Source organism: Fistularia commersonii, chromosome 9 (genome assembly GCF_037954325.1).
Source record: "Fistularia commersonii isolate RoL2024-O1a breed Wild chromosome 9, RoL_Fcom_v1.0, whole genome shotgun sequence".
Lineage (NCBI taxonomy): Eukaryota > Metazoa > Chordata > Actinopteri > Syngnathiformes > Fistulariidae > Fistularia > Fistularia commersonii.
In genome coordinates, this window is record NC_141292.1 from 3,534,678 (window position 1) to 3,557,901 (window position 23,224).

Consider the following 23,224-nt stretch of genomic DNA (forward strand, 5'->3'; position numbering starts at 1 on the left):
TGATACAACAGGCAGCGGTCCCTGAGGTAATATAAAAAAAGTCAAAGGCAAATACATTAAATATGATTTATTAAATCTATATCACAATCTGCTTAAACAGTCATATGCAGCATAGAAGAATTTTATTTTCATGAACCATTTGCCCCAGTTTAACTCACATATATGCATCCTTGTTATTCATTTTGAAGTATTTCCCATTTAAAATGTTTCAAATTCAGCTTCATGTTGGAAAGGAAAAAGTAAACCCTTTGTCTTTTTAATTTTCCTTCATTTTTTTCCATTAACGATGTCCGTCCCCATATTTCAGAGAAATTACAGAAAAGCTCCACTCTACACCATGAATGACAACAATTGTATTTAATAGGTGATTTGTTCCCTCTAAAATCTAGAGAACCAAACGTCTTTATCAAAAATGATATGAAACTAACTGAAGGGAAAACAAACATGACTGTTGAGCGGATTGAGCAGTACAAACTTTATTTTGTGTGTTCTGGTAAAGCGCAACCATCAAGGAAGGCCCCAATCTGAAGAACGTGGCACTTTCAGGCTCAAGAATGAACTTTGGCACCACGTTGTGGTGGAAACTGCTCTAACACAGTCTGTCCTGCATGGGGGTTTGCTGAGATTGACAGTCACACACAAACTAAATATTCATCCCTGTGAAGAAGTGAGGCAGTAAATAGAGGGTGAGGGTTTCAATGCTGAGCTTTGGTGAGACTAAAATAAAAACTATTTCAGTGCAGGGTGTTTTTGAACGGTCAAGAAAATATTTCCTCACTTATCTATTGAATTGCATTTCCAGCGAAGGCAGTGTGAATTTGAGTTCAGGAGTTTGGGGCTAATATGATAACAAACGGCAATTCCAAACAATCAGACATTAGATTATAGAATAATAAAAAAAACAACATAATTGACCATTTTAACTCTTTGACCAAAATTGATTATTATTGATTCTCTCTCATATATATATATGTGTGTGTGTGTATATATATATATATATATATATATATATATATATATATATAAAATGTTCTTCTGTTCAATTACATAGGTTGCTAATGTAATTGGTAAGTGGTAGTATTAACTATAAAGCAATGATACATTAATCTATAGATGCACCATCAAGTTCTGTTAAACCACTTAAATACGCAAATTGCATGTGATTATTTCGTTTATCAATTGGCGTTTTTAGTGGTATGTGGTCATTTTAACCAAAATAATTAAGTTGGCAACTTTGACTGACATACATTTCTTGTTAAATAGGTTTTTTACATTTAGATATGATTTCTGTTGAACATCCAGCACCCTCATGCTATTTTTGTGGTTTTCAGTGGTTCAGCTGTTCAATCTAAAAAAGCTATAACAATTTCTGGGAGCGATATTTGGATTATTTGCAACCTTTACATATGGCTAACAAAAAGGCTAACATGTTAAGTAATTTCCTTTTTTTCTCTGTATACTGAAAAACCTGGAGTGTTAAAAAAGAAATAAAATGTATGCTTAAAAAAAAACCCTTACCTTTACATTTAAAAGTTATCCAGTTTATTTTCAGGAGATGAATATGTACACTTTTAATTTCATGATTTATCTCAGGCAGTGAGCAAAGCAAATACTGACAACGTATTCTGTCAAGGCATCCAGCATCAGAACAGGATTCAAAATAGACAAGTACAATTTTGTTCCACATAAAATATGAATTCGTCATTTCATAACAATTTTAGAATATCCAAAAATCTGGAAAATAAAACATAAGCGTTCTCTTGTATGTGACAATAAGAAATACAATCAGCAGTTCTCATAAATGCATTGAAAAGGGAGTAGCAGCCAAAGAAAGAGAACTCAAAAAGCAAACATACAAATATAGACTTCTTTAAAAGAAATGACTCTGAAAGAACTGAATAGTTTAAGCTATTTAAAAAACATTTATTGTAATTTGGCAATTTCTGCCTGTGTCTGCCCTCCTCCATTTGTTTTGCTCCTTCGAAACGGTCACAGAGCATCGGCGTGACTGCGATGTGTGGCTTCTGCTACCCTGAGATGTTCTCCTCTGCTTGAAGGCATCGGAGGACATAGAGGATCACCTGGTAGCAGAAAATATACTGATCCTGTGGGAGGAGGGAGCAAAGAAGTAAGCAGTGAGAAGAAGGATAGGGTGAATACACTTAAATTAAAAGCAAATATTGAAAAATCACCTCTGTCTGGACCATTCCCTGTCTCTGAAGTCTCATGTTTCTCACCACATCTGAAATATCAAACTAAAACAGAGGGTTAATCAGAGTGTGATCTTTATGGACAGAATATTTATCTGAATGGGGATCAAATATGTTGCAGAGTTAAGCAGTGTTGAACTTGTTTGTGAGATGCACTCAGGGAAATATACACCTTTCTTACTCGCCTATAAAAGCAGCTGCAGCACCACTATGAACCCATGTGCAGTATAGACAACAAATGAACACATTTTGCTGACATTATTAAAATCCATAATATGAAAATCAGCTGAGTGATGGAAACCTGTTTTGTTTTTCTTTTACTCTGACATCATTTAAACATCAACAAGAGCTAATGATTAACCTGTCCATTGAAATAATGAGAAAGAGCACAGCAGTAGCAGTCATCGCTAGTTTGAATAGGATAGACAGCAAATATTCTTAGAATGATTTAAAGTTTATTTATCAGAATATTAGCTGGCATACTGTCAGTGAACCTAATACGGTCACAAAAAAAAAACTTTAATTCGTGATTCATCAAAGATACACCAATAGACAGATTGTTATACTTACATCTGCGTCTTTGCTGATGAGACCCAGAACCACGTCTATGCAAATGAGCGTTCCTGATCGACCGATTCCCGCGCTGCAGTGTGTGATTATCGGCCCTGATCGATGAACGTGCCTCATATAGGAAATGAATGTGAGCAGCTGCTCCGGCTGTGAGGGCGTCCCGTGGTCGGGCCATCCCGTGTAATTCAGATGAGTAACATGCTGCACTTCATTGGTCTGAAAATGAGGATGAACGATGATAAAGTGCTTTTCTGATGTGTTTACGAACTCGCGTTAATAAATGATACCGACCTGGGTATCTTTGACTTCGATGAGTCGGATGACAAAGTTATCCAGATGTTGATCTTTCATCAGTTTGATCTGTAACCTGTCGTCCACCATCTCGGCCGTCCTTGGTGTGTCGGGCCAGTATCGCTGACATTTCACTTTGCCCCCTTCCACTTCCTGCGTCATCATGGCGATCACGTTAGATTTCTGCTCCCATACCATCTGCCAGAAGTCCCCCAGTGTGGTGGGTAAAGGTCCCTGACACGCAATGTACATGAAACTCTCGTCCTTGACTGGCATGTTGATGAAATTGGCGTTGATATAGCCGCCATCTTTACCGAGCATTACTCGAGTAGTATCAACTAGAAAAAAAAAAAAAAGAAATAAAATCTTCATGAATCCAAATCAATGTGCGGCAGATTTAGCATCTTCTGTAGTTTTCTTACAGGGTACAATATTCTTGTATCGGTTCTTCTTCTTGTTCTCTTTCGTCTGACCGATCAAACAGTCGTCCAGAGGCTGGAGATTTTGAAGATTCTGCTTGAAAACAGGTGCAAAAAAAAAAAAAAAAAGTCAATCAGTGGTATTCAGACATTTGGACTGCCTTCAAGATGACCCACCCTCACCTCAAACTCCTGAAGAGGAACTTTCTGCTCCAGAAGGCCCCTGATCATGCGGACCACCGAATTGAGCTTCGTACTAGTGTACTGGCCGTCGGGGACCACCTTCACCAGAGGCAGCGAGGTCAGCTCCTCCTCTGTGATGATGGGCCCCTCTGGGTGAACACAAAATGATGGAGTTCAACAGTCAAGGCGAAATGACTGCCATAACTTTTGCAACCGCTGCCTCAAAATATTATAGTAATGCACATGTAAAGGCGGTTTTATAATTATAGAACATTTTTTAGTCTAGTAAAAAAAGAAAAAACAGAAAAAAAAAAACATTGAGATGGCAGAACTTTAGTGGTCACCCATCCATATTTAGTTTCTTTATTGCATTTTATGCTATTTGGCATATTGGATTGTGATTACTGTTATAATGTCTGAACAAACAGAATACACACACAAAATTGTATGAGAGTTATATGGATATGACTAGGTGGCATTGGTTTATAAATTTTTTATGTGGCACGGTGATAATGTAGTGATACCAAAACACTGCAGGTGTGAAAAACCCTTACGTTCAGTCTCCACGCTGCAAAGGCCTTTAATTGCATTTTTAAATGATTTGAGAATTATGAGTGGTTAAACAGTTTCAGTGAAAATTGAAAGTGGAAGACAATTCAAACTCACCATTTTGTGATTTTGAGTTCATGTTTTCAATGGGCAGTTCATCACTTCCCCATGTGATTTCATCTTCCTCGAGCTGCCCAGCACTCATTTGCAGGTAACTGTGGATTCAAAATGAACAGTTGAGAAACATATTTAATCGTAACTGTGTGTGTATTCAAACAGCCGCATCTTACTTTTCGCTTCTTGGATCATCCACACTCTCTTCTTGCCATTCCACCTTCCGCGAACTCTTAATTATGAAAAAAACACACAGATAAAAACTGGTACAGCTTGTGTTGTGGGGGACTGTCAACCAATACCCTGCAGGAGGCTGAACACCAGAGATTACATGCCTGCCGAAAGATTTGACTTAAAATTCCTGCCCAATAAATACTTCAAAACATTTCCTTCCGTATGTCAGTGTGAGAACACTGGCTCAATATAGGGACAAAACACTGAACACATTATTTCAGTCCTACACTCAGTCTAAAACTAAACTGTAAAATTGACACTTTTGGATACGCAAGAAACAAGCACATGATTACAGTGTTTCATGCGGTGTTGTGGGTTTGGTCCATACCTCAGGAGAGTCCTCAGGTAATGAGGAGCCATCACAGTCCGTGTCTTCAGAAAACTCTGTGCTCTGCTCCGTCCTCCTCTCTTCCAGTGGACTATCTCCATAGTCTGGGAAACATGGAGACAGTTCTTGAGTTTATCGTCTCGATTTCCAAGACAATTTTTGTTACTTTAATGAGTTTTCAATTACAGTTCTAGCCTCTTATGTTAGTGGTTCCCAGATTTTCACAGTCAGCCTGTCCGATGAAACTTAAAATACTTTAAACCGCCCCCTCATGAGATCTCGGCCCCACATTATTACATAAACAATTCGTCTCTAATGATAACAAAATAAAAAGTCAAAACCATCATCATACATTTTAATGATGAAGAATATGAAAAAAAGTGCTTGACAAATAAATCCCTGTTCCTGGAAAATACTGAATTGCAAAACAAATGAGCCAAAGTTAATGAAAATCTCATTTTATTTACATGTTACCAAACAAATCACTGTATTCCACAGGCTTTTAACCAGATCTATTTTAATGCTGTTGAGCTGAGGTGTGACAGTATTCTTGTCTGTAGTACGAAGGTGCGACTAATTCCCTCGAATTCTATTTCTCCCTGTTATTCGTCTCAACAATAGGTAAGCCGCTGCTCCAAAACCTACCTATTGGTGGGATGGGAGGCAGGCTGCCAGATTTCAACTCATCATGTGGACTACACAACTTGGTCTTCACTCCACTATCCTCACTAAGATCTGAAAGGAAGAAAGGCATCGAGAGAAGTTTTTTATTAAAATCTAATATAATAGGGAAGCCTTTCATCAGATAAAGAGTCGTACCTGTGTTTCCATTGCACTTGTCAGCACTGATGGGTAGGTAGGCCAGGTATGTGTTGGGGTTCTGATCCGGTGGTCTGGACACTATGAGGTGTACAAGGCCTTTAGCTTTACGGATGGTGGTGACAGCTTTGGTGTGGGACACTCCAGTCATCACCTCCTCATTCACCTGCAAGGTACAGAAAAACACAATGCCGTGTTGAAGTTACGAGCATTAAGCAAACCTGTTTAAAAGTTATCTGAATTCATTTACAAAAAAAAAAACTAAACAAATACTTAAAAGCTTGCTAAAGTGACTTATCTCTTATTTAAAGACTGTGATAGTAAATAATTAAACACCAGATTATGGTTGGGGCAAACAATTTGATGTGTTCTGAATCAAAATTTTGATCATTTCCAGTTAAGTACAGTAGATATCTATCGGTTGAAAAAAAGACCACAGAATATCTGGATATTCATTCATTTGCCTATCATATGATTATTATGGGCTACCGACAAAGAGTATAGTGATTTTACATTGTTCTTTTTATGCAAGAAGAATTGCATGTGAATTCAAGAGCCAGAATTGTCAAAGACATCAAGATGAACACATATAATTGCTTTTAAATTCGATATAAAAAGGACGGATCTGATATACAGGTTTTTTTTTTGTGGTGGTAAATGCTGACCAGAATGCAAATGTGAAGCATCACTCACTCTCAGCAGTCTATCTCCCACTTGCAGCTGGCCTGAGGACTCTGCTATTCCTCCTGGAGTTATAGACTTGACAAAGATGCCCCGTTCTCCTCCGATCACTGAGAAACCCAGACCACCAGCAGGTGGCTTCTCCAGGTCCAGCTTTATGATCTCCTCCTGCCCGGTAGCACAAACAAATGTGTTACATTACAGAAATATTTATTAGGAGAGGCAAATCCTAATGGATGCAATGTTTACTGAGAGAAAGACAAAGTCACTGGTGATAAAGGGACACTTACCTCCAAGGGACAAAGTGCTGTGAGACATTCTGTATCTCTGGAATCTTCGGATTTCAGAAAACCTTCAAACAGTAAGAAATGCGGGATTGAATTCTATAAACACGGTCTTCTTTTATACAATGCATATCCAGTACGATAAATACCATTTACACCAGCTGACAGACTAGGGCTGATGTTGTTGTTGACAAAAGAGATGTTTTTCTGCAGGGGGGAAACAGGCTTGCCGTCCCTTCAAACCAGAGAAAAATCCAAAGATTAAAATTTGGATACAAATGAATTGGCTAATATTCTTTACAAATTTGGAAAGTACAAGAGTTCATGCCCTGATTAATGTTTTACTTATCATAAATATTTTTATTCATGTTGCAACTGCACCTCGTTTCGACATATTTCTCAATAACTTGCCTTTATTGCGAATCATGAGGATTTAGCCGAAAAAGTACCGTATTTCAATTTACATTCATAAAGATGACAAATATAACATTCTTAATACTACAACAGAAGGTTGGTGTTAGAAGAGTTGCATTGGACTGGAAATCAACAAGATAAAGACCAACAGCTCTTAAAATCTGCGGTTTTAAGAACAGTAATATTTGAATGCACCTATTTATCTTGCGTTTTACCTTGTGGCTTTAAGAGTAAGGTGGCTGAGGGACAGCGACAACAGTCTGGTGCTCTCGTTGAGCGTGAGGTCTTGGGTGGGGGCACCATTGATGTAGTGAATTAGGTCAAGTGGTTTCAAAGTGCCTTCATCAGATACTGGGGTTCCCTTAATTATCTCTTTGACAAACAAGACTCCAAATATGCTGTCGCTGCCGCCGTCCAGTACCAAACCTGGGGAGTGAAGAGGGATACGACAATTGTGCTTGATTTATATCAGAAACTTCTGGTAAAGAGCAGGAGAACAGTCAATATATCAGACGGTGCGGTTTCTTACCTAGTGGCTCGTGGATATCCTTGAAATAGATGTCAGGTAGGAGATGGGCTTCTATGGGAGGCTTAGGTGCATCCAGGACCCTCCCTACCACTAAATCCACCACCCGAGGAGCCGCACGCACGAGCTCGACCACCTCGGTGTGGCCCATGTTTGTCACGTCGGTTTGGTTCACCTATAAATAGAAATCAAGCAACTAGTTTCTTCGTATCTGAATGGAAGCATCACCAAACCAAAACAAATTTGGTTGGAAATTTTACTCATCAGCAGCACAGGCTGTGACTTGAATAACAAATCAGAGATAAAGCTGGACCATGATCATTCTGTCTCCAGGCTTGAGTCTCCCATCTCCTTTCGCTGGATCCTGCACAATGTCATGAATATAACATCCGTGATCGTTTCCTTTGGTGAGGGTGAAGCCGAGGCTGCCTTTTTTCGACTTCGACAGAGAGACGTTTAGCTCTACTTCCTAAAAACAGAGAACAATCTCAGTTACATTGTTTTTTTCTTTTGGCCTTGAAAAATGATTAAAATGTAGATTCACATTGTGAGCTTTGGCAGTCCTTACGGGGACAAGTTCGTCCATATCCTGCCCGTTGCCAGAGGCGGTCAGGTTCAGAGGCAGAGGCAGGGGGGGAGGCAGGGGATCTGGACTTGGGGCAGTTCGGGGGGAACCCATAGGCAAAAAAGATGACTGCATGCCCACGGGGGATGAAGGACACCTGGCCAGGCAGCCACGAACCGGATTAAATCACACGCACATATGCGGTGTATATATATATATATACATGTATAAACAATTCAGACAACATGAGAGGTGATGATCAGGTACCTCTTGCTGAGATCTGATCTCGTCATTGAAAGGTCTGGTGAGTAGAAAGCCGATTGGAGGCCATCTTCCCGTTGACCACTGTTGTCGTAGCATCCGAGTCCGGCGGTGTTACTGGCTGTCTGGTAAACACTCTGCTCCCAAATCTGTCTGCTGTGCTCCAGAGAGCTTGGGCTGAAGGCTTCCTCCACCTCTTCGTCTCCGTCGGTGCTGTCGCTGTAGCTGTTGTGTCGGCCGGGGTTTTTAAGCTGCAGCCTCTCCAGGGCTTCTTCCACCGGATCCTGACCTAGTTTGCCTGTAACACCTGGAGAAGAGCTGCTCTTTTGCAGGGGCACGCTGGGTTCCACCTGGGTCGCTGGCACTTTTCGGGGAGACGCCATAGGTGTCTAAAAAGAAATGTACAATTCTAGTTATTCTTGTCAAATTACATTGTCTTTTAATACAATACTGCAGTATTCTACATTAGGGAAGAAAAATCCATTAGTAAGCCACATCTGTGAAGGTTCTCAGTCAAATCTCATCATGAAGTCAGAAAAAAGGGTTGTGTTTAGTTTTCTTTTAGAGAAAGTATTCCAGTAATTTCCCGGGACAAGCGCATTTTGGTTATTCTCCTCCTCTATGTGTTTACCACAATTGGAAAATGGTCAAGTGTTTGGCAGGACAAGTTGACTTTTTTTTTTTTCTGATTCTTAGGAAAATAATTGGAGAAGCTGACCGAGGTTGAGGCGTCTAACTCAGGGAGGATGCCACGTTCAGGTCTGCAGAGCAGAAGCGTCACTTCTTGTCCTGTTCCCCGCAAAGCTGATATCACCTCCTGTGAGCAGGTACCAAGAGACACAACCAGATGAGTTATTTTTTATGAGCAATATTCTGTTTGTATTTGACTTTCAGATTGTAAATGCACATACGTGTTGCGAAAGTCCTTTGAGCGATGTCTGATTGACCCGCATGATGACATCACCCACGTTGATGCGGCCGCTCTCTGAAGCCGGTTGGCCAGGAAATAGTTTTTTAACCCTGACCATACTGGAACCAGGGGGTTCTTCGGGGATGTTCTCCTCCCGACTGAAGCTGAAGCCCAACCCGGATGTGTTCTTTATTAGACGCACCTCAAAAACATTTTCTGTTGAGAAAATGAAACGCTTCTCGAGTGAACTGGATACGATTCAATTACAAAGAGGTGATGTGGGGACTTTGGCGATTGAGCATTATGAATAATTGCTGTTTGACAATTATACATTTGTTTAGCTTTCTGTGGCCTCACCTTTAGTCAAAAAGCTGTACTCTGGTTTGTCTTTGACGTGTCGAGGCTGCTCTTTGCTCCTGTCTCGGTTGGTGCCACATGGCGGTGTGCACTGAGGCGTGAGCGGAGCGTGACATCGGTCTGCCGGAGGATGACCCTTCGCGAGCAACAGGTGCACTGTCTGATAAAGGATATGATTAACTTAAATGTCACTGGTCAAAGCTTGGCGGCAGTTAGCTGGTGGTGTAGGACATCCCTCACCTGCCCAGTGTCCCGGAGAGCTTCTACTGCTTGCTGATGAGTGGCCCCCTCCAGGGTCTTGCCATTGACAGCTACCACACGGTCACCTGAGCAAATCACACCAATCCAAAATATATTAGCCCAAGTAATTCTCATTTAAACAAAATTACAATGATTGTCACCTAAGCGGAGGGGGGCTGTAATCCGCTGAAAAAAGGTTTCGTGCAATGACATAACATGCAGGAATGCATGTTGCAAGAATCAGCATGATGACATTCAGAGTAGATCCTACCTTTCATTGGGTTTAAGAAAACTGTTTCAGAAATAAATTTTGAAAATCACCCCCTTTAACGATGGGTAAATGGAAGTACAGCCCCCAGTAGGAGTGTGTTTTTGCCCGGCAGCCTCCCATTTCCATTCAGCAATATTCTTTTTGCAGAGCAAACATGTTGGAAGTTTGATTCTAGTGCATTAATGCACAGAAAGAAAAAAAGAATGAATCTTCTTATCTTACTGTAAAAGGAACGTGGCGAACGGGCAACTTCCAAGACATCGGTGTGTTCCTTTCAGAACAAAATGCATTTATTTCTTTTATTCTTACCTTTTTGTATCCTTCCATCGATATCGGCAGCACCTTTAGGTATGATCCCTTTAACGTAGATACCTCCATGCTGAACAGTCGTATTAACGCCGCCCTGAAAGAAACATACAGCCTTTCAATTATACAAACTCTTTTAATGGAAAAATTGTCATATGTGCTTATGGGGGCTGGTTGCAGGGGAGTTTTTATTATTTTACCATTTCGAATCAAATGCTTAATGCTTGATTTACACTATGAGTTCAAAATAATCAAATGGTTACATAAAAGACTAAAATATAAAACTAATAAAATAAAATAAAATAAAAAAAAAGAGGCCACAATCTGCAAAAATTATTATATTGTTTTCTGATCATTTATTGTGACCTATTAAATGAAGACAATTTGGCAATCATTTACCACTTGTACAGTAAAGAGTATAGTTAGGTTTAGGAAATTTGGATACAAAAGCAAGTTTGCAGGGTCAGTCTGCAGAGAAGTTCTTGCCAAGGAAACAAACCTTAAGTTGAGAGGCAATCATTACTGTGAGATTTTAATTGGTGGGGACGAAGAGGCCCGACAAAATGTCCGCTCTATTTCATTTTAGCTGGCATGTTAGCCTTGAAATGATTGAAAAGAACAGCACATCCTAAGGTGCCACATCCTGATCCTTATTTTACTTAGCTGAAAACTAATATGGCTGTTCTAGGGTTCATCATGTGGAGTTATTTAAACATATCTAAAGCTATATGTACAAGGGATAAAGGATGTATTATTCGGTATGATGATCAGACTGTAAATCAAAAGCCTCCTGAGTGAAGTAACCGAGTAAGAGGTTAAATCTAATGATAACAATTTTCATTCAATGCACGTCATAGTTCAACTAATGGTTAATTCATGACGCATACTATCAAGACAACAAACTCACTCCAACCACACATGACGGCAAGACTCATTTGATTACTTATTGAGCGTTTAGTGGGCCCACAGTGTGAATTAACCTGAGTCAATCAATAAGGTGTGTAAAATCCTGACCGAAGATTGACGTTACCAGCATTCCAATATATATATATTTATATATATATTTTCTTTGTAAATAAATCTTTTCCAATCTTTCCTCTGTGTTTGTGGTTCTTACTTTAAGCGCACTAGAATTGCAAATGCTTTACTGCCTCATAGATTTGGCCAGAAATAATTGCAGCATGCAGAGTGGGGTGGAGAGTTTTCACGCAACATACAGAGTTAGAAAAGCAAAGCAAACCAAGCAACACCCAAAACCAACAGATGACCGTCACAGGGTGAGGGGGGGAAGGTCAGAGGGCAAAACAAAGAGAGGATGAAAACCTTGCCGAACAGTACCGTGACACTTATGCCCAGGCTGCTGTCTTTTTTAGACAACTCAATGTCAAATAGTTCTCCTGGACAGAGACTATTGACCCCTGGGGCATTACCATTAACATTTTCCGCGATGTGCTCCTGCAAACAGAGAACAGGGTATTAAGTTGAATTATCACAAGCTGGAACATGCACAGAGATAAAGGAGATAAGGGAAGGCCGAGGAAGCTGAATTGGGTGAGGCTGAGAAGAAAATCTAGAACAAATAACATGCAAAATACAGGAAACAGATTGCCTTGCACTGACTTTGTAACCTCAAAACTTTATATGCTGCGGGCAGTTAGTTAAGCCAGAAATCTGAGAGCTCATTTGTAATGCAAATATATGGAAGAACCACTCCCAAAAATATGATTTCATGTTTTTTTCTTTTCTATACCACTGTTTTTGCGAGTGTTTGTGAATCAACCGGGTGAGCGGCTATTTTGTATGGTGAGGCATAAAAACAAGTAATCCATTTGCCCCGATAAGACTCGCTGAAGGGTGTACCTTTTTGGCTTCAAGTCTCTCTTGACTACTCGAGTAGGTCTCCTCATCCATGTCGGAATCCCCCCAGTCAGAGTGCTCAAAAACTTTAGGGGCTTCTAGGATTTTATTTTTCCTTGTTTTTGGGGGCAAAGCTGGTGGCGTAGGATCAGAACTCACACTGGGGTCTGGGTTTTGATGTTGGACGGGAGGTGGAACTGTAGCAACTTTAGCTCTATCTAAGCACTGCTGAATTCTACTAACGGGAGGTTGGCTAATTTTTGTTGCACCGTTTGTCCCAGAGTCCTGAGAGCTGAGGCTGGTGTGCTGTTGGACTAAGGAGGAAGCAGGTGATGCTGTGGTGGAACTGTGGAGAGGGGGGGTTGGGTTTCCTACAACCATATGCTCCTCTGATGAAGTATCAAAGTCCAGCTCTTGTCTCTGTCCAGAATTATGGGCTTTCAATGAAGGCTTAGCTTGGTATGGAACATACCCTGAAGATGACTCTGGCAAAGCACATGACAGTTACATTAGTCCACAACTCCAGGGGTTAAATGAAACGTTAAATGAAGTCTGATAAATACTGGAACTTGGGCATTGACACAAAATCAAATATCAAAAATCACCTGCACTTGGAAGCACATTCATTTGTTGCCATAAGAGACCTAATTTCAATATAAGTAACAGAGTTTTCATCAGTCGGTCACTAGCATTACCGAATGTCAGAAATGTGTCAATTAAAAATCCAAAAGCTTGAAACTTAATCTGAAAAAGACACTAGACTTGCGTGAGAAAAATGTCACTGTCACTCTCGAACCCTGTTGGATTGCATTTTAGATTTGAATTGAAAATCAAGTGGATGTTGTTTTGTATTAACCTTTGGAAATGGGAAGACCTTTAGTTTTTATTTCCATCTCCCAATATCATATCATAATCGACAATTAATGAACTTCAGTGGCCATTCATATTGACATTATAACATGTTTACCTTTATAGAGCCTTTCTTTGGGCTGTGATACAACCAGAGTAACGTCATCTGGAGCATTCTGAAGGATATCAACCGTGGAGGCATGAGAGAGCCCTTCGAGGTTTACATCATTCACAGAGATCAGGCGATCACCTGTAACATGGAAACAGAAATGGTACACAATCAGTTGGCCATTTCAAGCCGATGGAGGGAAGGCGTTGTGAAAGTACTGTCCCACCAGGTTTGAGGCAGTTGTTAAGATCAGCAGGCCCCCCAGGAGTGATGGAGCTAATGATAGTACCAAGGTCCTGATGACCAGAGTTCTCGCCGCCTACAACCTGAAAACCTAGAAAACATGAACAAAAAAGAAAAAATGAACAACTCAAATTCCCTTACACATTGAAACAGAAAAATAGAAGTTTACGACTCGGTTGTAGTTGCTGAAAGAGTCACAAAAGACATAGTGTAAATCTGTGTTGTTATTGCAAGTCATTAACAGTCTTACCGAGGCCATATTTCACATCTTTCTTCAGGTACACAGATGTGATTTCTCTCTCTGGAGATGGTAAGGCATTTACTTTTTTCTTTAGTGAATCTTTGAAAGAAGCAGACATAATAAAACAGGACACTTGTGACATTCGCTGGAAAAAGCAGCACATACATATTATTACTGGCGCTACATATAATGATTACTGATTTTGCATGGTATAAACAGGCTCCGTCTCAGAATATTAGTTTATCTACACAGTAACCCACGGTCAGTCATGGCAGGCCTTCAGTGTGACTGACGGGCCAGTGCTTCAGCTCTGTTGGTTAATGGGCCTGGAAAGGCGGACTAAGCTTGGATGAAAGGAAAGTTCATGAGTTCAGTGCCAAGTATGAAGCTATTAAATGGTGGGACTGAAGCCAGAAATCAGATCTAGAGTCAGGCAGGCAGCAGAAAGAGGACAGAGACTCAATTTGGCATTATGAAATTCTGATTTAGAACAGACTTTTTGGGGTATGTGTTGCGCATCCGTTCTTTGCTGTACCATGGTCGTTATAAGGTTCAGCAGTTGGAAGTTGAGGATTATGAGTGCTCTAAAATACGCAATGTGGAAAGAAGCATGAATATTTTACTGCATTTGGACTTAATGCTAGTGTATTAGAAGCAAGAATATCCTGTGGCTATGCACAGTATTCTGGTACAAACCATTAACTGAGGCCTGGGTAGAGGGTGGCCCAGAGGAGCTGTGCATACTGACCCCTGGAAAAAAAAAAGAAAAACAATAAGAAAAAAAATAATAAAAAAAACGACATAGCAAATCAGCAAGGCCACTCTTTGGTTTTATATACTGGTAAGAACAATGGAATCTAACTTGTGCTTTGTAATTGCTTCTCATGTTATAGGCTAATGTTTACAGAAACTTGGGATTGCTATCACTTAATAACACATGCCAGAGCCAACGCCATGATCAGACCATATTTTTTTCTAACTGCTAACATATGTGAAGTAAACAAAATAAACGTACAGGCAGCCACAAGGAACAGTATCACCACATAGAGGATCTAAAATATAGCTTTCATTCCAGATAATAGCATAGCATATCCTTTTCCCCAATATAGGCCAACTAAAGGTTCCATCTCCTTCTATATTTCCCTAGTCCAAAAAATGTGGATTTACAACTGTTATGCAGGAAATGTCTTAAATTTAATCTTGCAGAAACTGAATGAAAATGCCTTATTATCTATTTTGCAAAATAGATAATGACCCTCAAGCCAAGCACTGACACAAAGTTCAACATAGGAGAGTGTTTAAAATGGTTTCAATATGTTACAGATAGCTTACCGGTGGCTTTTTATAAAAAGTATTGCTATGATAATTATTGTGACCATGACTAATATGTAATACTTCCACTATTTTTTACCACAGCTGTTGGAACCCGGACTGTTTTGTTCAGAGAAAAAAAAAATCAATTTAAAATTTTACAATAAACCCATCTTTGTTGAAAACCTTATTTTGTTTGCTCAGCAAAATCCCCCCCCCCCCCCCAAGAATCCTGTCAAACACTGTGAACTGACACTTGAGAATATAAATGAAAACTCCCCTGAAAATACATGCAAAATAAAAAGACAAAGCACCTGAAAATTTAACAGAAATATATAGCAGAAAACTGAATATAAGCAAGAAATGATCTCAAAGGGAGGCTGAAACTACTCCTCAATTAGAGTTCTTGACATGGGTAGATAATGTAAAGTCTAATCTTTTGACATTGCAAAAATGGATAAAGAAACTAAGATGTCACTATAAAAATGGTCATGGACAATGCTGTACATACAATTACATCCTGTGCAGGTAACTTACCCATTACGTATGCTTGGCCACTATCTTCAATGGATGATGAGTCCGATTCTCTTTTGGATTTGCTGAAGCTCCAAGATGGACTGTTGTGAGACGGAGTGCTAAACGACCTCGATAGGGGAGAACAGAAAAACAAGAATGAAAGTGAGGAATCTTCTTTGCTCATTGAGAAGTGTCACATCAGATGAGGGGACAGAACTTGCAAAGAAAAAAAAAAAAAACAAGCAGTCTTCCAATTTAAATAGTAACACACACAGTGGTTGTAAATCCCATGACGGCGAATTTTGCATCCACGCAAATATCCCAGAAGGTTTAATTAGAGGATGGCTGTTGGTTTGTGTCCCAGTGACAGGTCCCTGCATAGTAACCTCAGAATAAACTTGGAGACGAAGAGGTTACAGAGGACATACTAGTAAGAGCACAAGCCCAATTCCAGACTTGAGCTTGAATAAGATTTAGGCTCACATTTTACAGTGTGCATCACTTTAAGCATTTATGGAAGTCCTTTTTGTGAAAGACATCCAAAAGGTGTACTCAATACATGAACAAAACATTTCCTAGAAATTAATTGCATAATTTAGGTTTGTAAAAACACAGTAAATAGAGGAAAATTGGGAACAATAAAACTTTTTTCCAATTGATAATTTTAGAATGCTATTGTCCGAGTTGCCGAATTTCCAAAGCTTGTTTTTATCTGACCAGTGATATTAAATTAAAAATAAACTTGGGGCACTTCATTAATTCATGATTCATATCTAGTATGTGATTTGCCAAAGTGACGCCTATAAGGTGGTGTTTCAGAAAACCTTCCGATCATCTGAAAAATGATTTTTCAATTGCTTTTTGAAATTTCAAAGAGGAAAAAAGTCAATGAGGACCAGCTTGAAAAGAATGAATATACTAACATTCATCGCAAAAAGGTGAGCGTTGGTGATTTAGGAGCTAACGTTTACTTTGTGTCTGTTTGAACTTACTTGTCCTTCTGGTGAGAGATGGAATCGGTGTCGGAGCTGGCCCGCTGGTGCTGCTGGAAGTGAGAGGCCAGCTGGTTTGATTTTGCCTGGCTCAACCTGCTGCGGGGCTGCCCGTGATATAACTCGGTGAGATGGTGCTCTGGGGATTCTGGCATTTGCCCAAGGTTGTGGTGGGAGCGGCTCATTATCCGGGGATTGGAGTGTACAGCGGAGGTCGCCGGATTGAAACCTGGAAAGTGGAGCTCATCTTGGACCAGTATTGAACCAGGCGGGGTCTTGTTGAGGGCCACCTCTGAGTGCGAGATCCTCTTCAGGTGGTCTGGGTTGGAGCGCGTTGATAAGCTCGGAGCCAGGCTGCTCGAGCTCACGGTGCCCTGCCAACTGCTGAGGGGGCAGTTTTCTAATGATCGAGCACAAAACAGACTCCTCAGTTAATATAGAAATGTGTGCGTGAGAAGTGAAAGCATGTTGACCCGTCTCATTCCGACTGCACGCTTATCCTTTACCTAAGTCTTGCAGCTCCTGGTTGTTTTGACGGGCCTTCATCTGTATGTGGAACTTGTGCTGATCAGAGCAAAGCAGCAGGAGATACTGGCAGGTCTTGTTGCTATCCGTCTGAAACTGGTGTTTAATCCCATCTGAGGTGTTCTGAAGAAAAATCTTCTTTTTCTGTTGTGCGACAAGTGAAGCATCCGTTAGAAGTGAGGATTTAAAGCATTTGTTGATAGAATGCATTTACTGTTGTACTTTGTGGTTACAGTAAATCCAAGGAAAACGCATGTACATACTGTAAAGGAAATCTTTTTAGTCTCCCTCCAGGGGAACCTTAGTACTGGAGTGCGATTTCCGTTCAGGACCTCAAAGATGAGGACTCCTTTGGAGTAGACACCCAGCATGATGCCGGTCTGGGACCTCTTCTCAGGCAGCACCCGGTGGAAGTGGACCCCATACTCTGTCAGCCTCTGGCTAACCTTAGCATCGGAATAGAGTGCAAGGGTTTTTAATATTTGTTGAGGAACGCCCACCTTTCTTCAGTTCAATGAGTCAAAGGAGTGTAAAAAAAGTTTTTTTGTTTTCTATGTTTCGACACATTTCATTTTAGTGCATAAACCAAAGAGGATGGAGATGGCTTAATGTTATCTTAAAAGAAATTACAGACATGAGCATGACAGAATGTAACAGACTACAGGTGACAACAGGTGTCAATAGTAAAAGTCAGCAGTACGAGATAATAGACTGTATTGAATACTACTAACTAATCGTCATTATGCTAAGAGCAGGTTCAATATATTATGAATTGGATTTCCTATACTGTGATGCAAATCAATTGATGATTAAAAAGTTGTCACCTGACTTCCGTGACTTTCATTTTATTTCCTAATCGCACAGCCCCTTTTAGGTAGGCAACATCGCAATAACTGCTTTATTTCAATTATAAACAAGAAGTAGTTTTTCTTTCAATTATTTGCCCCTGCTCTAGTTCAAATGTGACCAGAGACTACTGTGACAAGCTTTGAATTGATAGAGGAAAGCAGCAACAGCTAAAAATGATTTGATTCTTCTACGTGATTATTTGCTGACCTTGAGGAACTCAAACTCAGCCTCGGACTCGGATGCTCCGTAGTAATTGCTGTGAAGTTTAGGCAGCTCCTCCTTAACGGTGGTCTGGTCCAACTTATCCAGCACAGACAGCGGCAGGTAGTGCTCCAGTCGGAAATAGGTCTTCCCATGGAGCTGGAGCATGGAGTTATTTTCAGAGGGAAAAAAAATGTAACAAAATTCATTATATTACAATTGAATGAGTGGTCAAAGAGTTTGCAACCATCTAATATATAACTAATTTCTTCAAAATTGGCAAAATAATATAAATGACAATATGAATGACAATATTAATTCATCCAAATCATACATTTTTGTTATATTTAGATTCAGTACCTCATGTTGATAATCACTAAATTCAGCTTGTAGTGCCAAGGAGGCCAATAGCATTGCATTTTCTATGTCACAGCGCATCCTGTCTTCCAGAATATCCTTCCTCAACTGCAAGTAGTACTGATGTTTGGTCATAGCATGTCTGTTAACCACAGCAGACAAAAAAAAAAGATCATGTGCTTCCTACAAAAGAACATGGTGCGGCTGTGCAAGGACAATGAAAATGAATCAGGGATTTAGGTATTTTGAAAATTGACCCCTTACTGTATAAGGTTGACGTCATCAAGAAAAAATTTGATACGTAAAAAAAGGTTAAAAGGAATGTCACATTTCTTCTTTTTAGGATCCTCCTTCCATCCCTCTGGTGACACTTTGGACAGTTTGGCGTCAGGATCAACGAAGAAAAACTCATTTTCTGCAAGCGATTTTAAGACAAAGGGAAAATGGAAGCGAGGGGGGGGGTTCAGATTAAGAAATATGAATTAAGAACTCTACAACTTTAAACAAAATGAAATAAAGGCTTTTGTGAAGATTTCATTCTTTGAGATAATTTATGCGTTATTTCAAGAGTAGTGCAGCCAAAGGCTTTTAAATCAGCTCTATAAGTTATAATTGGGTAATTTATTGACATATAGTGACTTTTTTTTTTTTTTAACATTGAGAATTCTGGTACATGGGATTACTGTGGTCATTCTGGTTGTTAGTTTTAAATTTTGGGATTTTGACAAATGATACTATTTTTGGCCTCTGGCAGTCTCTCTGTTTTGTTATTTCATCTGAGATATTTGTGTCATGGACTAACATGGATATGACATTGTAGTATAGCCAACATCCTACATTGGATAACCATTTAAAGGCCAGAATAAGCAAATCATGCCAGTGAAAAGTGGTGCTCCACATGCTCCTTAAACCAAACAAAGACAATACCTTTGAGGTAAGCAAGGCCAAAGAGATGGTGCTCCACTAGGCCGATGTGGGCAACCGCCATGTCCAGAACATCTTTGCAAACCGCTTTTATATCACAGCTCAGCTCCAACTTTTGACCGTTCAGCAACACCACGCCCACCTTTCTCTGTACCTCCTCCGCCTTACCGCGTTTCTTGAGGGTAGATAAAAATGAGGCAGGTAAGTAATTGCAAACGGAGATAAAACAACACTGTTGACAAAAAGGTGGCATAAATGTACATCCTCACCATTATTGAAGAGGGAATAATTAAGCTCACACACGGCTCACTTGCCATCTTCACAAACTCCGGGCCGTGGAAGCTCTGCCAATGACACAAGATTTATTGTGAAAAAAATTCAGCACCGGCCCTGATGTCATGAGATCATTTTGGCCGTGGGCCCATTGTTCAATTCCATCAACAAATACAGACGAGCCTCGGATAATGGATGGTCAGAGTGCCATCGTCAAATCATCAAACACTGACAATCATTTGAAACATAAGAACCTTGGATTTACGATGAGGTGCAGAGGAGGTGTACAGCTGTTCTCCAAGGTCAAGCACTGAAGTGCGAGGCGGGGCCAACGGGTCATCTAGTGAGGAGAGGTTTGCTCTTGACAACCGAGTAGCCAGGTGAGCCTGGAGCCGCTGCACCTCCTCTTCTTGTTTCTGGAGGAGCAGTTCGGCTCCTGCCAGACCTTCATCAGCTGCCCTCTCATATTGCCTGATGGGAAGAAAAACAATTTTTCGTTCGAAAATCCGAGGGAGCAGCAGATATCAGACGGTGAGGCGCGGTGGCATGTGAAATTACCCTTCGATTTGGAGCCTTCTTTCATTTACCCACAACTTTGACAAACTGCATGAGCAGAAAAAGAAGTAATAAAATACTGATATCTTTCAGTCATCTCGGGAAATGCAAAACCATGTTTTTCATGATGAACAGTCATACCATTAGTAGAGGGTTTTGGACGGCGATGCCACAGATTAGAGAGAGAGACAGAGAGGTTGCTGAAAGTGGAAGTCACATTAGATGATCTCATGAGTGAAGCATGGGGTTGGGCCTGCTGTGCAACAACAGCTGTGTGTGGCCCAGAAGATCAGATATGGGAAAATTAGCCGCTTCCCTGTTTCATGGACAGATAGCAGTGCAGGTATCAAGTCACCAGGGGAGGCAACGGGCAAACACTAGCAAGCACATGCACGAATCAACTCAATCCTATGTGTTTCAATGTATGCACTTGGGGCTGAGAAACATGTATCATTGTAATGTGTCATTGATGTAATTGACTGATTGATTGATTGATTCATTCACTCATGGATACATTATCTATACCAATTCTCCAACACTCATCCCGGCGAATCCCAGCTGACTTCGGGTGAGAGTCGGGGTTCACCCTCGACCGGTCACCAGTCGATCACGGGGCTGCAGTCGGGAATATAATAACCATTCACTCTCTCATTCACACGCTTAGGCCACTAATAATCCGCAGTTAACCTACTGCATGTGTTTGGATTGTAGGGGGAAACTGGAGAACCAGGGAACACCCACGCAGACATGGGAACAGAATGCACACATTTTTTTTTTCTTTAATTTGAGAACTGTGAATGACTACTTGAATCTCAATATGCAGGAATAATACCAGCCCTAACAGTATAGAAGAATAACATGTAATGTTGATGAAGCAAATTCAAATCATTTCTTAACTATTGTTTTGTGGAACCAACTAATATCCAGCAACTACTCACCAACTTGTAATCCTTTTTTTTTTGTTGATTTTAAGAAAATTGTGATTAATTCTCTGTCATTTCTTGAGATTAGTTACACATTTCTGGTTAATTATGACTTAACATCTTTCTAATAAACAGATTTATTTACAAATGATAAACAATAGTAGTAAAAATGTATTTACATATTATACCACTTTTATAAATGGCACATTAATGCAGCAATACACCAACCCCAAACACTGATACAGATGCATAAACTGTTTCGGGGGGTGTGTGCATCATGGCTTCTTGTCATAAAAATAAATCCCATGAAATTTTGATTCTTTACAAAGGCTTGATTCTAACTACAGTGACTTTTAACGCTGCCAACCTTGCCATCTAGACAGAGGTTTATTGAGACTGATAGGGGAAAAGATCATTCCACTGCAGATTTTGGCAATGTGGGTAGTTGTAGCACAAAAATGACATTTGTTTCAAAATGTAGACAGATGTACAGATGCCTTTAAAATTTCATACACCAGAGAGCTACATGGATGTACAAACTTGAGCAATAGAGTGCAAGTGCTGGTTTGTTTTGTGACAACAAATAAAATAAACTGCAGAATCTCTGAATTTAAACCAATCCAACAGGTTTATGGGAAATAAGTTCATTCAGACTCGAGGCAAAGGGAAATCTTTTGAAGGCTTAATTAGGAAAAGACTTCAGAAGAGCTTGCTGGGGTCTGCAATTTCCACAAAATTCTACTTTGAAGCTTAAATGTGGCTGTTTGAAGAAATAGTGGTATCTTGTATTAAGTTTGCATCTTTGAACAACTGTTTGTCTCACCTGTGCCTGTTTGTGTTGTGACTTGTCAGGGATAGTGCATCCTGTTCAGAAGAAAGTGCCAACTGTGAACCGAATCTCCTCCCCTCACCGGGCTTCTTAGCTAACGGAGACGTTGGGACATCGATTAAAAACACAGTCAGATTTTTTTTTTTTTTTTTTTGGACAGACACACAACAAAACACACCCTTCTTGATGCAGTGACTTAAAGCTGTGACACAAGCTTGCCTGAACATGCATTAAAGAGTATTGGGTAACATCAGTTCAACAGTTGGAAATCAAATTGAATGACTATTAAAAATAATAGAGGCTTTGCCAAGTTATTGAAGCTAAAAATTATAGATTGTTCCAGTAGCAGTAAATTCAAAGTGGCTTTATTTCGGAAATGTGTGTAATATACTCTTTCCAGTTGAAAATAATAATTCTATTTTGTCTGAGCTCTTCACAGATGTCTGGGCTTGCAGTCAAACATTGATGCAACAATGCAATGATGGAGTCTGAAATGGAGTGGGGCTGCCGTCCGGGTACATTACTTTTTTTGAGGCCAGCCACAGCGACATGAAACACTAAATATGGCTAGCGATGTGTTATATAGCTACTTGGCTACTTTGTAGCGCATAACTATTCTTTTACAATCCACAACTACACTCTTTCAATAGGGCTGCAGTGACTGGGGCGGCAAGGAAATCAAGTTAAACCTGGGTAAAATAGTGAAATGCTCTGATGAAATGAGTTTGAAAAGGAAACTTAAAAGAAGGTAGTAATTCTGACACCTGTATTTCATCAGATATATAATTTCAGAGCCTCTGGGCTCAGATAGTAAAGGTGTTTTTCAGCCTGGGTACTGGGATATGGATCAGCCTGGGGATAACAGGGAGGTTCAAAAGGAGTAAAAAAAAAAAAAAAGGCGGAAATATAAATCAAGGGCAGGATAAGCAGTGCCATAACGGTCTTCAAGGAAAGACAAAACAGAAAAACCTTCTCATTTGAAATGCTAAGGTAAAATCGGGGAGTGAATAGTGTATTTACAACAGTTTCTTCATCCTTCGGGATAACTAAAGTATCTGCCTATCTACTTACTTAACACCATTTGTTCCAGTGTGACCGAACTGTGAAATTTGGTTTACATCACAGCTTTATAGATGTT

The 23,224-nt window shown here is 40.0% G+C and overlaps 1 protein-coding gene across 8 annotated transcripts in view; it reads right to left on the bottom strand.

Annotated features, from left to right (window-relative positions):
- Window positions 1-52: 52 nt before the first annotated feature.
- Window positions 53-23,224, bottom strand: part of ptpn13 (protein tyrosine phosphatase non-receptor type 13) — a 47,016-nt gene continuing 23,844 nt past the window's right edge. For 3 of the 8 annotated variants that reach the window (XM_086151976.1, XM_086151981.1, XM_086151977.1), the window contains 41 exons: window positions 22,081-22,180; window positions 20,034-20,250; window positions 19,776-19,850; window positions 19,510-19,681; window positions 18,847-18,997; window positions 18,586-18,724; window positions 18,232-18,384; window positions 17,439-17,621; window positions 17,157-17,319; window positions 16,651-17,050; window positions 15,680-15,786; window positions 14,528-14,581; window positions 13,841-13,930; window positions 13,574-13,681; window positions 13,357-13,488; window positions 12,393-12,874; window positions 11,856-11,987; window positions 10,536-10,629; window positions 9,956-10,041; window positions 9,716-9,875; window positions 9,360-9,574; window positions 9,167-9,265; window positions 8,455-8,837; window positions 8,167-8,344; window positions 7,936-8,091; window positions 7,626-7,797; window positions 7,312-7,522; window positions 6,832-6,917; window positions 6,689-6,750; window positions 6,411-6,566; window positions 5,718-5,883; window positions 5,544-5,633; window positions 4,899-5,002; window positions 4,513-4,568; window positions 4,340-4,437; window positions 3,674-3,822; window positions 3,494-3,584; window positions 3,072-3,409; window positions 2,781-2,996; window positions 2,193-2,255; window positions 53-2,105 (listed from right to left, as the gene is read on the bottom strand). In XM_086151976.1, coding sequence (XP_086008102.1) covers window positions 2,028-2,105; window positions 2,193-2,255; window positions 2,781-2,996; window positions 3,072-3,409; window positions 3,494-3,584; window positions 3,674-3,822; window positions 4,340-4,437; window positions 4,513-4,568; window positions 4,899-5,002; window positions 5,544-5,633; window positions 5,718-5,883; window positions 6,411-6,566; window positions 6,689-6,750; window positions 6,832-6,917; window positions 7,312-7,522; window positions 7,626-7,797; window positions 7,936-8,091; window positions 8,167-8,344; window positions 8,455-8,837; window positions 9,167-9,265; window positions 9,360-9,574; window positions 9,716-9,875; window positions 9,956-10,041; window positions 10,536-10,629; window positions 11,856-11,987; window positions 12,393-12,874; window positions 13,357-13,488; window positions 13,574-13,681; window positions 13,841-13,930; window positions 14,528-14,581; window positions 15,680-15,786; window positions 16,651-17,050; window positions 17,157-17,319; window positions 17,439-17,621; window positions 18,232-18,384; window positions 18,586-18,724; window positions 18,847-18,997; window positions 19,510-19,681; window positions 19,776-19,850; window positions 20,034-20,250; window positions 22,081-22,180 — 6,365 coding nt within the window. In that variant the 3' untranslated portion in view covers window positions 53-2,027. The remainder of the gene's footprint in view (window positions 2,106-2,192; window positions 2,256-2,780; window positions 2,997-3,071; window positions 3,410-3,493; window positions 3,585-3,673; window positions 3,823-4,339; window positions 4,438-4,512; window positions 4,569-4,898; window positions 5,003-5,543; window positions 5,634-5,717; window positions 5,884-6,410; window positions 6,567-6,688; window positions 6,751-6,831; window positions 6,918-7,311; window positions 7,523-7,625; window positions 7,798-7,935; window positions 8,092-8,166; window positions 8,345-8,454; window positions 8,838-9,166; window positions 9,266-9,359; window positions 9,575-9,715; window positions 9,876-9,955; window positions 10,042-10,535; window positions 10,630-11,855; window positions 11,988-12,392; window positions 12,875-13,356; window positions 13,489-13,573; window positions 13,682-13,840; window positions 13,931-14,527; window positions 14,582-15,679; window positions 15,787-16,650; window positions 17,051-17,156; window positions 17,320-17,438; window positions 17,622-18,231; window positions 18,385-18,585; window positions 18,725-18,846; window positions 18,998-19,509; window positions 19,682-19,775; window positions 19,851-20,033; window positions 20,251-22,080; window positions 22,181-23,224) is intronic. The other 5 variants (XM_086151978.1, XM_086151980.1, XM_086151984.1 and 2 more) reach the window with 5 other exon arrangements.